This window comes from Hyla sarda, chromosome 1 (genome assembly GCF_029499605.1).
Source record: "Hyla sarda isolate aHylSar1 chromosome 1, aHylSar1.hap1, whole genome shotgun sequence".
Classification (NCBI taxonomy): Eukaryota; Metazoa; Chordata; class Amphibia; order Anura; family Hylidae; genus Hyla; species Hyla sarda.
The window spans coordinates 319,077,089-319,091,533 of NC_079189.1; the positions used below are offsets into that span (position 1 = coordinate 319,077,089).

Sequence of the window (14,445 nt, forward strand, 5' to 3'; positions counted from 1 at the left end):
ATGGCTTTAATATTTGCTTACAGAACCCAGAGGCTCAACATGGATCTATACTTGCCTTGGGATATCTGATTGGAAGATACTTGGACAGCTCCAAAACTAAGAAAGAGCTCAAGCCTATCCCTGAACAGGAAGAAACCATCCAAGCTTGTGTGGAAACTATTGGTAAGTATGTTGCATAGCCATAAACATGGTATCTACAATCCTTTTTTTTACATTTTTCAAGAATGGTCTGGCAAAATTTGTCACCATCTAGTATATTTAAAGGAGTACTCCAGGATAAGAAAACTTATCCCCTATCCTAAGTATAGGGGATGAGTTTCAGATCGTGAGGGGTCCGACCACTGGGGCCCCCCATGATCTCCTGTACGGGGCCCTCGGCTCTTTGCCGAAATAGCGCATTTTGACCACCGCATTATGCGACGGCCGACACTCCCCATAAATACATTTCTATGGCAGAGGCTGCTGATTGCAGCGCTCCGGCTCTCCTATAGAGATGTATTGAGGGGGCGTGACGGCTGCCGCGTCATGCGGTGGTCGGACACACCCCCTGGCCGCTGACTGTCGGGGGCCCCGTACGGGAGATCGCGGGGGGCCCCAGCGGTCGGACCCCCTGCAATTTGAAACTTATCCCCTATCCTTAGGATAGGGGATAAGTTTTCTTATCCTGGAGTACTCCTTTAAAGATTGACTATAGTCAAATATTATAATGGTCAAATTAAAGACGGTAAATTCTGAATCCACAGTGGGGTAACTTTATGGGATACTTCTTAGCTACCATTATTAACTATATTCGTTCCTAGATGCCATTGGTGGTCATTGTTTAGCACTGCTATTATGGTTTCCCTTATAACTAAAACCATGGCAGTAGTGCCAACCTCTTTGCCATCCAGTCACAGCTTTCTTGCAGTCAACCATTTGTCTCTCTCACTACATAGACCTACTATGCAGGTTCAGATTTGCTGTTAGTGACCATGTTTATTCAACATGGATGTGTTGGTTTGTTTTTAACCTGCTTAAAACAAGGCATGATGGGTAGTGAATGCCATTAGAAAAATCAATGAGGAAAGAAGTAACTAGCTTCTCCTAGTAATTGGATTAAAATCATTTTATCCGGTTAGGCTTAAAGGAGAAGTCTCACAGTAAACAATTGTTCAGCTTTTAGTGCAGAAGGTAAAGTTATATAGGTTTGTAAATCACTTCCATTACCAATACTGCTTAGAAACCAGCTTTATCTGCATTCTTCTGTCTGACAGGACATTCAGCTGTTCCAGGTTTTCATGACTTTCGACCCCCTATTCAGGCTGTTATCAGCAGCATCCAGGGGCCGTGACGTGACAATTACCCAGAAAACCCCTGTGCTGCAGAGAGCTCCCTGAGCTCGGCCTTAGCCCCTCCCATCTGATGAATATTCACACTGTCCTCCCTCTGTTCTGCAGTGATTGGCTGAGCAGCACTGCCTATATGCCGGCTGATTCAGATCATAGTTCTCTCCCCTCTCCTTGCTAATGTTTTTACACTGATAACGGAGGAGAGGGGGGAGGGGAGGGAGCTGCCAGCGTAGGGCTGTCACACTGAGAATGGAGGGGAGGGAGAGTAGAATTGTCACTCTGAGCACTGGGGAGAGAGGAGTGCAGGGAAGAGGAGGGGGGAGGTGATTGTGCCACTGTAAAGCATGAGGGGGAGGGAGTGATTTTACAGTGTAAAACTACAGCTTCAATTCCAGGGTCCCTCTCTCTGAGCACTGAGATTACATTTTGTTTCCTCGTGGCCACCCTGCTGTATAGGGCTATGATTGGAGCTCAGTGTTATGTGGGAGTGGCTAACATAAGTTAGGGAATGTAACAAGTTCTCTGCTCAGGCAGCTGAGAGCAGGAAATGTGAGCAGTGCATGCAGGGAAATGTAGTCTTTGAGATCACAGGCATACCCACCATAACCAGGAAGTAACTGCAATTTATTAGCTGAATAGCTGGTCAATGGGGGGCGGAAAAAAAATCACAAACATGTCAGAGAGGTGGTAGGTGAATATACTATGGAATGGCTAGGTATTTTTTTTTTCTTTGCTGCATGGGATATCTTCTTTAAAGCAAAACTGAAAGGCTGTTCACCTACACTAAACCCAATATACTGGGTTATAGTGCAGGTGAACAGCATTAAAATGAGGGGTTACTTACTGAAGTATCACTTGCTTTACTGGTCTTTAGTCCTCTAGCCCTCATTATGGGGTCGTGCCAGAGCAAGGAATATTGAGGAGGCAGGCGAGCATGGTGAGCCGGCCCAAAGCCTCCTTTGCACAGAGCTGTGCTATACAACTAAAGGACTATAGACCTGTAACTCTCTAGTGATACTTCATTAAATATAAATAAATGCATTATAAATAAATAAATAAAATAGCCAAAATCACAGCTTCCGGCCTTATCCTCTACATATTCTTTATATGAAAATGACCACAAATGGTAAAGGGACACAATTTAAAAAACTACGTATTTTTTATAAAGAAAATTTTTTTAAAACAGACACATTACCTTTTCCCTATATCTAAATAAAAAATAAAGACCTATGTATCACTGAAATGAGAAGTACCTTTTTCTGCTGTCAAATCTGGTGGTACTAAACAAACAAAAATGTGTCTGTTCATGATGGTGCTAAACTGGCCATAGAGTTGTTTTTAACAAGTCAAACATTATCTCATAAGTCTGTCTGCTCTTTAAATTTAAAGTGACAGAAAAAAAGAATGACTTTAGTTTGACAGTTGTTATACCTGCCCAGCATACCAGCTCGACAGAGAGAGAGCCTGTTTACTGTGTATGGGTAGGGTCACACATGCAATATTTTGCTAAATATTTTCTGCAGCTAACTTTGCTGCCCATTGACTTTATTGGGTAGGAAAATACGCAGCAAAGTATGGCATTTGTGACCCTACCCGATACCAGCATTTTTCTGCGGCTGAAACCACTGAACCTCTGTCACACAAGAGTCAGATTAAGGGTATGTTCACACTGATTAATATTTGCTCGGTTCTCGCTGAAAAAATCAACTCAGAAATGACCGTATTTTTTTTTTTTGCGTGGAATCTGCAAGGAATGTGCGTGGAATTCTGCATGGCATTCTGCACAGAAATCGGTGCAGAATTCAGCGCAGCAAAAAAAAGAAAAAATTTTGCAAACGGTGGCGGACTGAAATTATTTTTTTTTTTTAACCTTTTTACCTTGTGTTAATACACAGCCTCATTTCAGTCTGCTGAACTGCACTTAACATTAGAGAAACCTATGTGGATTCAAGTAGAGAAAAAAGACTGGGAGGCTGCCAGAAAGAAAGGGGCCCTGTGCAGCTTCCTGCTAATTTATATAGGGCTGGGCTGAGGGGGAGGGGTAGAGTGCAGACCAAGTAAAAACATAAAAAGAGGGTGGATAGAAAACACAATGTGAATTAAAGTATAGAAAACAGACATGGTCGCACATCCACAGTTTGTATTTTGATCTACTTGCTTCTCAGCATAAATTCAAAAAGTACAAGCCCACTCGTCACGTCAAGGCCACCTATTTAGAGTGGGTCCCTAACATCCCTAGCATAAAATGACGTAGCACTGGGAGACGACCACCACAGCCGTAACACCAGTGCCCACAGGGGGGACAACCCACTGGCTGAGCAGCCCCAATGCTACTCAGACCAGTCCCAGGGCCTCACCTCCCCATAGACACGGCGCCACGGCAGCAACGGACGCCGCACAGCACAACACCAGTGTGGACAAGGTGTAGAAGCTCACTTACTATGTGCTCCCTGTCAGGCTGGGAGGCTGCCAGTGGGTCTTTCCCCCTGTGGGCACTGGTGTTGCGGCGGTGGTGGTCACCATCCAGTGCTACGCCATTTTATGCTAGGGATGTTAGGAACCTACTCTAAATAGGTGGCCTTGACGTGGCGAGTGGGCTTGTACTTTTTGATCAAAATGTATACTAACAACCTGTTGGTTTTTGAATTTATGCTGAGAAGCAAGTAGATCAAAATACAAATGGTGGATGTGCGACCATGTCTGTTTTCTCTATTTGAATTCACATAAGAGAAACATATACATTCTTCTGTCTACAAATAGGTGTCTTTATTCTGGATTTTGAGGTATATTTTTCAGCTTTTGCATATTGGCATGATGTAATGTGTCTTATTTTTTTTGTCTAGGTACACTATTGGATAATAACAGCTCTCCCTTGTCAATTGCTGCAATTACGGCTTTGGGAGAGATTGGACGGAATGGGGCTCTGACTATACCAGATGACGGCTCTGGATTTACCAAAAAGCAGCTGGTAGAAAATCTTTTGGCCAGAATACCTTCTGGTAAAGAGACTAATAAGGTAATGTGTGCAGTTATTTATTAGAGATTTTGTGGACTGACGAAAAAATTAGATGGACAGGACAAATGGTAGGAAATATTTAAACCTATATTTCCCCTGTGTATGTTCTCCCTTTGTTTATGTGAGTTTCCCTGGGTCTTCCAGTTTCTTAATATGTACAAAAACATGCTTTATAGGTTCATAGGATTATAGACAATGTGTGATGTATGAATGATGACATTCTGTACAGCACTTTGGAATATGTTAGTGCTGTATAAATAAAATATTATTCATTATGTTTTCCATGTGAAAGTCACACATCTATCTATTTTTGAATTTAGGCTCTTGAAGTTATTGAAGTTGTTCTTGTACGATATGACAGCGGTATATAACTTATGCCCTCTAACTTATACCCTATAACTTATACCCTATAGGCTCTGCCGTGGTGGACATGCCCCCTCCATGTATCTATATGGGAGAGGCGGAGATGCAGCGTTCGTACATCCCCCGCCTCTCCCATACATTTGAGGTCCCAGCAATTGGACATCCCCGTGATTAAACACTTATCCCCTATCCTGCAAATAAGTTATATACTGCTGCAGATCTCCTTAAAGCCTTAGTTGCCAGTAGTGTTGCTCATCCACTGGTTGATTGTTGCAGGCAAAAGAAAGAGCCATAAGAACACTGGGATATTTTCCTGTTGGGGATGATAAGTTTTCTCATCAAAAGATGCTTCTGCAAGGGTTAATGGAATCAGTAGAGGTAAGTTTCCAATTCTCTATGAAAGTCTAGCAAGGAGTATTTGAAGTCCTGCAGATTTGCTTTAATGTTAAACATATACAGTGGTCCCTCAACATACGATGGTAATTCATTCCAAACGACCCATCGTTTGTCGAATCCATCATATGTTGAGGGATTCGTGCAATGTAAAAAGTGCATTTAATACTCACCTGTCCCCGCCACTCCGGACCGCGTCCTCACCGCTCCCGATGCTGTCCCGCTGCTCTTCGGGATCCTCCGACTTCTTTCGCATCTTCTCCGTTGTCGGGGCTTCGCTTTCTGGTGATGTTATTACGTTGCTATGCCGTGCGCAGCGACGTAATAACGATGCCGGAAAGCGAGGCCCGGACCCTGGAGAAGATGCAGAAGACGCCGGAGGATCGCGAAGTGGACCCGGAGCAGCGGGGATAGGTAAGTGAACCTGTCCGGGATGCTTAAAGGGGTATTCCAGGCAAAACCTTTTTTTTATGTGTCAACTGGCTCCGGAAAGTTAAACAGATTTGTAAATTACTTCTATTAAAAAATCTTAATCCTTACAATAGTTATTAGCTTCTGAAGTTTTCTTTCTAACTGCTCAATGATGATGTCACATCCCGGGAGCTGTGCATGATGGGAGAATATCCCCATAGGAACTGCATAGCTCCTGGGACGTGAGTCATCAGAGAGCAGTTAGACAGAAAACAACAACTCAACTTCAGAAGCTAATAACTATTGGAAGGATTAAGATTTTTTAATAGAAGGAATATACAAATCTGTTTAACTTTCCGGAGCCAGTTGATATATATAAAAAAAAAATGTGGCCTGGAATACCCCTTTAAACTACGATCTGACAGCAGCGTAAGCATTTTGCGCTGTCGGATAGCAGTTAATGCGATGGCCCCGACATATAAAAGCATCGTATGTCGATGCTGACATCGACATGCGATGGCCTCTGAGAGGCCATCGTATGTAGATTTGATCATATGTCGGGGCCATCGCATGTCGGGGGGTTACTGTACTGTTTTATACTGTTCCAGGAAATGGTATAAAAGTTAAAAATAATTTATATTTCTCGGTCGCTCTTCATTGGGGGACACCTATACTGATGGGTATATGCTCTGGCCACTAGGAGGCGCTGACACTAGGAAAAAGTCGGCTCCTCCCTAGCAGGATATACCCGCCCACCTGCAGTGAGGTAATCAGTTTTAGCTAGTGTCAGCAGGAGGCAAGACACAGGTTCTGGGAGCTCACCAGACCTTGTGTTTTATTATTTTCTAGTAAGGGCTGTTTAGTTAGATTCTTTACTTCCTTTTTTGTTTCCTTTTTTTCCAGTTGGGGGTTCAGGAGCATGGCGCTACCTGTTCCCCATATGCGGATAAGGGGCACGGGTCATAGAAGTATGCACTGTTAACCCCTTCCCGCCAACGGCCAGCACCTGGGGTTGCACCTAGGGTCCGGGTCCCCCTATCTCCCTGCTCGTCCTGTCTTTCACAGCATGACATGATGCAGGTGACTAAAAAGCTGGCTGAAGACATCCTGGGTGAGTATGTGGCGTATGAGGTGATTATACATACCCCCCCCCCCCCCCCTGTTGAACGAACAGTAATGTTATGCCCCTACTTCTGGGGCTGTTTTTCGGGGGGCCAGGCAGTGAGGGGTTAACCCTCACTATTTTATTCATGCAGCTTCGGCTGCATCTACGGTGCCTGTGGTGGGGGGTTACCAGTTAGGGAAGAGGAAGTTAAAAAAATAAAAATAAAAAAATGTCACTCAGTCCATTTGGTGTGGTTTGGCGCCCTCTTGTGGCCAATACTTGTATTGCACTCTACCTTCTATTGCCGTGCAGGGTCCTTTCCTACGGTTGCCGCGGATATACCGCAGGGTCACCTGCTATACATTAAATACATGAGCCGCTTAGGGTATCCCTCTGGTGTCCCTAGTTCTGCATTGTTGCTCACTGTCCTGGAGCACTGTCATGGCGGTTTGTTGCCGGGGATTCACGGTTCCTCGGGAACTAACAGGGATATCTTCAGGCAATCTGTTCTCTGCTACCACTGAGGGCCATACCATGTGCCTTCTCCACAGGCTACCGCATCTAGTGCTCCGGATCTTCTCATCCAGTGCTACGTCTCCAGGGGAATATCCCTGCGTGAGCATGGGTTGGACCTGATATCACTATGCCAATCAGTGGGCTCGCCTGTCATTCATGTCACGGCTGCCGCGTCCACGGCTGGCTCTCAGATACCACACTACTGTGTGAGGCATCCCATGGAGTGTCCCATTGTCTACTATGGACCTGTACCAGTAAGCTAGACAGTGGTCTGCATGGTTGCCTTCTCCGCCTGTCATTCATCAAACGGCTGTTGTATCTGCAGCTGGAGTTCCGGTACCTCACCACTGTGCTAGGTGCCCGACGGAATGACTCTCTGTCCACTTTGGATCCATACCAGTAAGCCAGACAGTTGCCTGCATGTTTTCTTCTGCCGCCTGTCACACGTCGCACGACTGATGTATGTGGGGCTGGAGTCCCGGTACCTCACTGCTGTGCGCAGTATATGTGGAACTTACCCAGCGTGTCCCACGGACCCTATACGGAATGGCAGGGATGCATTCCACGGCTCTTCTGCCCCCCCCCCTCTATCTCCCAGGGGGGCGAGGTTTCTCTGCCTCCCCACCCTCCCACCTATGGCAAAGGGGCACAGTTATCGCCTGTCTAACTGTTCCCTTTTCACCACACGCCTGCGGGTATTCTTGTTCAGCCAGACTGTTGTCTACTGTTTCCGCTGCCATCGGTCTCTGATCTCTGGGCTTCCGCGGACATAGCCAGTTTTCCCGTACCTCATTGCTGGATGAGGAATCTGAGTAGGGTCCCTACAGGTATATGGGATTGATACCAGTCGGACAATCCTTCGCCTGTTGGGTTGTCTACACCACCAGGTCGCCCTTTGGATAGGCCGCACTCTAGTACCCCGCTTTCTGTGGGAGTTTGAATCGAGTGACCCTGGGTGCTAATGAATCCTATACCTGCCGGCCAGACGGTTTTCCGCATGGCTTACTACTACGTTGGCTCAACTACCTTTCAGTAGTTTCGTGTGGGTCACCCCATGTTGCTCCATGGGCCTTATACAATGCACCACATACTGGTTTACGGGGTTACCTACTTGGCTAGGTCCCTTTCTACATGCCTGCTACAATGTCTACAGGCTGGTATCTCACTTCACTGTGTGTTTCCGTGTGCAGGATCCGGCGTGACCACTGTCCCTTTGCCACATAGCCAGACTGTATCTGCATGGTGTTCTAATCCTCCTGGTCACATCCCCCATTTCTGCCGATATCGCAGCTGCAGTCTGGTGTCTCTATTTCCAGCTGTATTTCCGCAGAGTGTGTACCTGTGGGTTCTTGGGACCCTTTCTACCTGTCTCACTGTCTGCATTTTTCCTGCTCTGTTCTCCTTTCTTAGGTTGCGTTGTTGGTCTGCTAGAGGTATACCTCCCTTCCTGCTGGTCCCTTGGATATCTGCAGTTTCTTTCGTGTCTACAGTCTTGGTACCCCACTGCTATCGGGGGGGGTATCCATGTCTGTTTTCCTACATATGCTTCTGGGGCAACAGTCAGTTCAGCCCCACCCTTTCCCTCCAGGTGTTTTTTCTTGGGTTTCTGTCCGGGGTGGCTCAGGCACCTACTCGTCACTGTCTCGAATGGCTCTCAACACTTCTTCTATTTTTTTTGCCCAGCTCCATTGTATAGGATTCCGATCTCTCTGGGGACACACACAAGGTGGCTCCACCAGACAGCGATGGTTGCTGCTGGGGCCTGGGGGCTCCGTCCACCCTGTACTTGTCCCGTGGCTGTGGGGCAGCATTTCTCTGCTCCTACTGTGCCTGGCGTGCTTGCCTATCCCCTTTCCACATGGGATACGGGGATCAGGGTGCTTGGCATGGGTCTGTACTTGAGTTTTCATCTCGACCACCCTTGTTTTCCCTCCTTTGGAGGGTCTATTTTGGTGAGGTTTTATTTTTTCTGCGGCCAAGATGATGCACTCTCGCTGTTCACACTATTTAGGTGGAGTATCTGGCGGGGCCCTTTGTTTTTTTGCTAAGGGCATTCAACAGTGCTTTTTACTGTCTAGGCTTGTGTGCTTACTGTCCACTATTGCAGCCTGGCTCTCTTTCTGTTTTTTGGTTATCTACTGCTGCTCACGTAACCTTGGCTCTCTCCTCTGTTGGAAGAGTTTGTACAATCTTCCTTCCCTTATTGTCTGTGTCCACTGTACTGCACTGACACCAATGTCTTTTGGAGTAATCCTTCCTGTGCCCAGACCCTGAGAGTCCCAGCTGGGTTCTCTTTTGTTTCCCCTCCTGCTTCCGTTCTGGTGGGTTGTTTCTTTGAAGTGCTCTGGTCCGCTCGGACCTCTGGAGTCTGACTGGTCGGTTTCCTTGGCTTGGAATCTGTCCTATGATGCTGTTGCATGCCTTCTTTACAGGCGGCCCTTCCGGTTCCTTGGGCCTTAGGGATTGGTTCAGGTCTGGGGCATGTATAGTGATCCGGCCAAGACTCCTCCGCGATCCCATTAGTTGGGGAGGTCTTTCTGTTCTGCAATCCGTCACTTCTTAATTTTTCTACATGGCAGTTTGTCGCCTGGAGAGTTTTCACGGACGTCTGTTTTAATTACTCTTCAGGGGTTCGTCTTCCATGTGAATCTACGTCTCCTGTTTACTTGTCGGTGTTTCCGGGATGTCCCCTTGTCAGGGTGTTTGCCGCTTCGGGGTCCATGTCCTCCCGAGTTGGAGGGCGTTCAGGTTATCTGCATTATGCCAGTATGGCTATTGTCGCCTTCGGGGTTATCATGTCGGGCCCCTGGAACCCTGTGGCTGTTTGTTCAGGTCTTTGTTCTCATGCACCAGACCTCTCCAGAGCAGAAGTCCAGCTTTCTTTTTTTTCCCTGTCTCTCTATATGACCCGGGTGTCTTAGGTCTCTACAGAGGACGGCCCCTTCCTTTGGTGTCCTTGTCCATCTCCTTGGACGGGAGATCTTCTGGGAGCTCAATTTCAGGGCCTAGTGGGTCTCCGACCTGGGGGCTCGTCCGCAGGCCTTGTGGACACGGGAGTTCAGTCTCTGGACTGATTCCTTTTCTCTGGTGGTTGTTTTTTCCCCTCCCTAGGGGACTGCTTTGGTACGTCCCATCAGTATAGGTGTCCCCCAATGAAGAGCGACCGAGTAAGGGAGATTTTATTTTTTGTGCTCACCTTAAAATCTTTCTCGTAGCCTTCATTGGGGACACCGCACCCACCCATTTCTTCATCCTTTTTTGGGACTATTTTTTTTTCCTGTTCATGGGTTGTTATCCGGGATTCCTTTTTAGGGCCCTTTGGATGTAAGTCTTTGTTGGCTTCTCCTACTGCTTTTTGACAAAACTGATTACCTCACTGCAGGTGGGCGGGTATATCCTGCCAAGGAGGAGCCGCCTTTTTTTTTCCTAGTGTCAGCGCCTCCTAGTGGCAAGAGCATATACCCATCAGTATAGGTGTCCCCAATGAAGGCTACAAGAGAGATTTTACGTTGAGCAAAAAAAATCTAATTTTTAAGAAGGCACCATGTATGTAGTTGGATAAGAGTTTTGACAGAACTCAATAAATTACTAAGATAGTGACAGGAGAGAGAGAGGTTTATGAAAACCTGCATAAAGGAAGAGTGGTGCAGTTGCCCATAGCAAACAATCCGATTGCTTCTTTAAAAAGAAATCTGGTTGCTATGGGCAACTGCACCATTCTTCCTCTTCTATGCAGGTTTTGATAAATCTCCACCATAGAGTTCATAGTGCTGAGGTAACTTTTTAAAATGTCACACCCAGCAAATTTGTTAAAGACATTTGTATGACTGTCTCATTCATCTGAAAGAAACTTTCAAATGTCCATGTACTTGTCACATTTAGATGAATGGAGCTGATTTTCAGTTGCAGAAATTTCTGCACCAAATCTGCCATGTGTACGTCCTAAATAAAGTTGAGGGTGTATTTACATGTACAGTATCTTGCACATATTTCATGTGAATAATTTAAAGCTGCAGATTTGATGCAGCAGAGTTAAATGTAAACTAAATGACTGAACACAGCTTTAAATCTTTAGCTTCAAATCCTGCACCTCAAATATGTGCAGGATATTGTACGTGTGAATGCACCCTGAAGCAATACATTTCTAAAGTGGTGTTGTGCTACTCTATGTACTCTTTTATTGAAAACTTCTTGTACTTATCTCTCCATTCAACCTGTATTGTGTGGATTCCTCTAGGTTCTATTATGATTGGTGTTAGAACCTCTCATACCAGTATAGTGGAAAAGACATCCCAGAAACCTAGGGCTCCAGTAAATAAATATAATTATTTTTTGAAGTATTAAAATCCACAATTGCATCCATACAGACCAGATAAAAAAACATTAAATCCCCTTCTTTAAAAGCCTGTTTGGGCAATTTATTGAAACGGGCCTGTTGCCATCACCCTGCGCGGCTACGGCTGTTGCGTTTCTGTTCACACCTCCTTGCCTGCAGCCAGCCAATTTTTAAAGCAGTTAAATAAAGTTACTGTTTTTATTAGGTGAATACCAAAGACTCTATTGTGTCTTTTTATTACAATGTATATTACACATATATATAATTAGATTCCTATTTCTCGTTCAGCTTCATTGGGGGACACAGAGACCGTGGGTACATGCTGCTGCCGCCACAAGGAGGCTGACACTAGGCAACAAAAATAAAGTCTTCCCCTCCCAGCAGGATATACCCTGCCTACAGATTCTGAGCTATCACTTTTAGCTTAGTGTCCTCAGGAGGCAGACACAGGTCTGGGGTTCTCCAGACCTGGTCTTTAACTTTTTAAATTTTTTAGTTCAGGGAAGTAATTTTAGCTTTTTATCTCCTTTTTATTTCCTTGGTTTTGGGTGGGGGGTTCATGTGCATGGCGCTCCATGTTCCCCCATATGCGACGAAGGGGCACAGGCATAGTTATGCACAGTCAACCCCTTCTTGCCACCAGCCAGCACTTGGGGTTTTACTTAGGGTGCAGGTCCCCCTACCTTCCCTGCTCGTCTCGCTGTCTCAGCCCGGTATGATGCAGGTATCTAATAGCTGGCTGAAGACTTCAGTAGGTAAGTTTGTTCTAGGACAGGGCAAGTATAACTCTGCCCACTTCCCATCGTCGGGGTCCCGGCCCATATCCCCCCCACCGTCCTATCACAGTTCAGCGCATGCACTGGGGGGGGGGGTCACTGACCTCCTATCAGTGCGGTGTGGGCGCTGCAGGGGTCATTGCTGGGTGCCTCCTTCATTTCCACCAATGACAGTCTGGCTACTTCAGGTTCCACATTCTGCTGGGACCTCCCTCCTTTCCTTCTCTTCTCTGGACCAAGTGCCTGCTGTTCCAGCTGCAGCTTGCTTCTTCTCTCCATCTGAGGGACACAGAAACCGGGTCAGACTGCTCCTTTTTTCTTGCTGACTTCTCTTGCAGTTATGTCTGCAGACCCGACCCCCACTCCAGACCGGTCACTGTCCCCCTGGTCACTTATTACTCTTGTGTGGGCTGCAAAACTAAAATGCATGGTTGTTCTGCTGAATCCACTTGTCCCACCTCCACCACCACTGTGCACTCCTGCCCTCCTGGTCCTTGCTCTGCTTCTTCGACCTCCCCCCCCCCCCCCGGAATGGGTTTCCTCCCTGTACCAGTCAATTTCCAATCTGGCGTGGATTTCCCCGTTCTGAGCGATCTTCCTTCTGGCCACTCTCCAGAGAGGCTTGCTCTCCCTCCCCTGATCCTTGTCTTGGGCGATCTCAAAAACGCCCTAAGGTGTTATCCTCTGGGTCTTGCTCTTCCATCCCGGCAGTGCCCCCATTCCAGGGGCCACTCTCCTGGTTGCCAATGCAAGGTCTTCAAGCTTATGTCCTAGGTCTGCCTCGCCTTCATCTAAGGCTTCTAACACCTGCTCCCGTTCTCCTGGGGAGCTGGGAGATGAGGCGTCAGGTTCTGCCTCTGATCCAGAGGACCGAACTAATGTGTCCGACATGGTGGACAGCTTGGTGTCAGCTATCAAGGACACCTTTTACCTAGAGGACCCAGGAACTTCGGACCCAGGAACTTCGGACCCAGCTCCTGAAATTTCCTTCCACCGCTCCAGTTTCTCTTCTAAGGTATTCAGCTCTCATGCTGAATTCGACACCTTACTGGAAGCGGCATGGAAGCATCCAAACAAACACTTCCTAGGGACTAAGAAGGTTCAGGTGCAGTTTCCATTTTCCCAGGACTTGATTGCAAAATGGACAACACCGCCGGCTGTGGATCCTCTGGTTTCCCGACCTGTCAAAATCGACTACTCTCCCTTTGGTGGACGCGGCCTCCTCTAAGTATCCGGCGGACAAGAGGATCGAGAATCTGGCCAAGTTTGCTTTTGAAGCAATGGGTTCAGCTTTGCTTCCCGCTTTCGCGTCAGCTTGGGTGTCAAAAGCCCTATTTGTTTGGGCTTCCCAACTCTGCCAGGGCATTTTATCTGGTGCCCCTTCAGAGGAATTGGCAGATCTTGCTCTTTAACTCTCCAATTCTGGAGACTACTTGTGCTCTGCTTCCTTGCAGTGTGCCCATTGTACGGCTTTTGCCACAGGTAACCTGTGGTGATTCGTAGCCCCATGTGGCTCAAGGCCTGGGATGCCGATGTCTCTTCCAAGAAATCTCTTACTGAGCTTACTTTCTCTGGGACCAGACTCTTCGGAAAACATCTGGATGAGATCATCTCAACCGCTACTGGAGGTAAGAGCTCCTTATTACTGCAGAACAAGTCTCGCCGTACCGATTCCCGCAGGAAGGCAACCTCCTTTCGGCCCTTTCCTTTCGGTCTTTTCGGTTGGGCAGCAGGACCGGGGCCCTGACAGGATAGGAAGGCTCCTTCCTTAAAGGCTCACCCCTCCTAGAAGTCTGATAACTGTTCCGGCCGATTTGTGGCCAAGTCGGACACCTGTAAGCCTCCCTCCGCCTGAAGAGACGCACCTACCTGGACATTCTTTTCGGGTGGGAGGTCGTTTTTTCCTGTTCTGGGACGTTTGGATTTCCCATTTGCAGGACTCTTGGGTCCGAGATGTCGTTTCAGACGGCTATCGGATCAAGTTTGCTTCCCTTCCAAGGGACCGTTTTTTGCGATCCTGCCCTCCTCGCTCCTTTGCGGCGGCTTTTCGGGTCACGCTTCGGACCCTTTTTGCTCAGGGAGTGATCGTCCCAGTTCCTCCCAAGGAGCGTTTTTTGGGGTTCTATTCAAACCTGTTTGTCGTTCCCAAGAATGGTGGTTCCGTCCGCCCGATCCTGGATCTGAAGCTCCTCAACCACCAC

General features: G+C 47.1%; 1 protein-coding gene across 1 annotated transcript in view; it reads left to right on the top strand.

Moving 5' to 3' along the window:
• ECPAS (Ecm29 proteasome adaptor and scaffold) overlaps window positions 1–14,445 on the top strand; it is a 121,056-nt gene that overhangs the window by 54,422 nt on the left and 52,189 nt on the right. Inside the window, exons 21-23 of the mRNA XM_056518777.1 lie at window positions 24–162; window positions 4,172–4,344; window positions 4,984–5,085. Of these exons, the coding sequence (XP_056374752.1) occupies window positions 24–162; window positions 4,172–4,344; window positions 4,984–5,085 (414 nt within the window). The remainder of the gene's footprint in view (window positions 1–23; window positions 163–4,171; window positions 4,345–4,983; window positions 5,086–14,445) is intronic.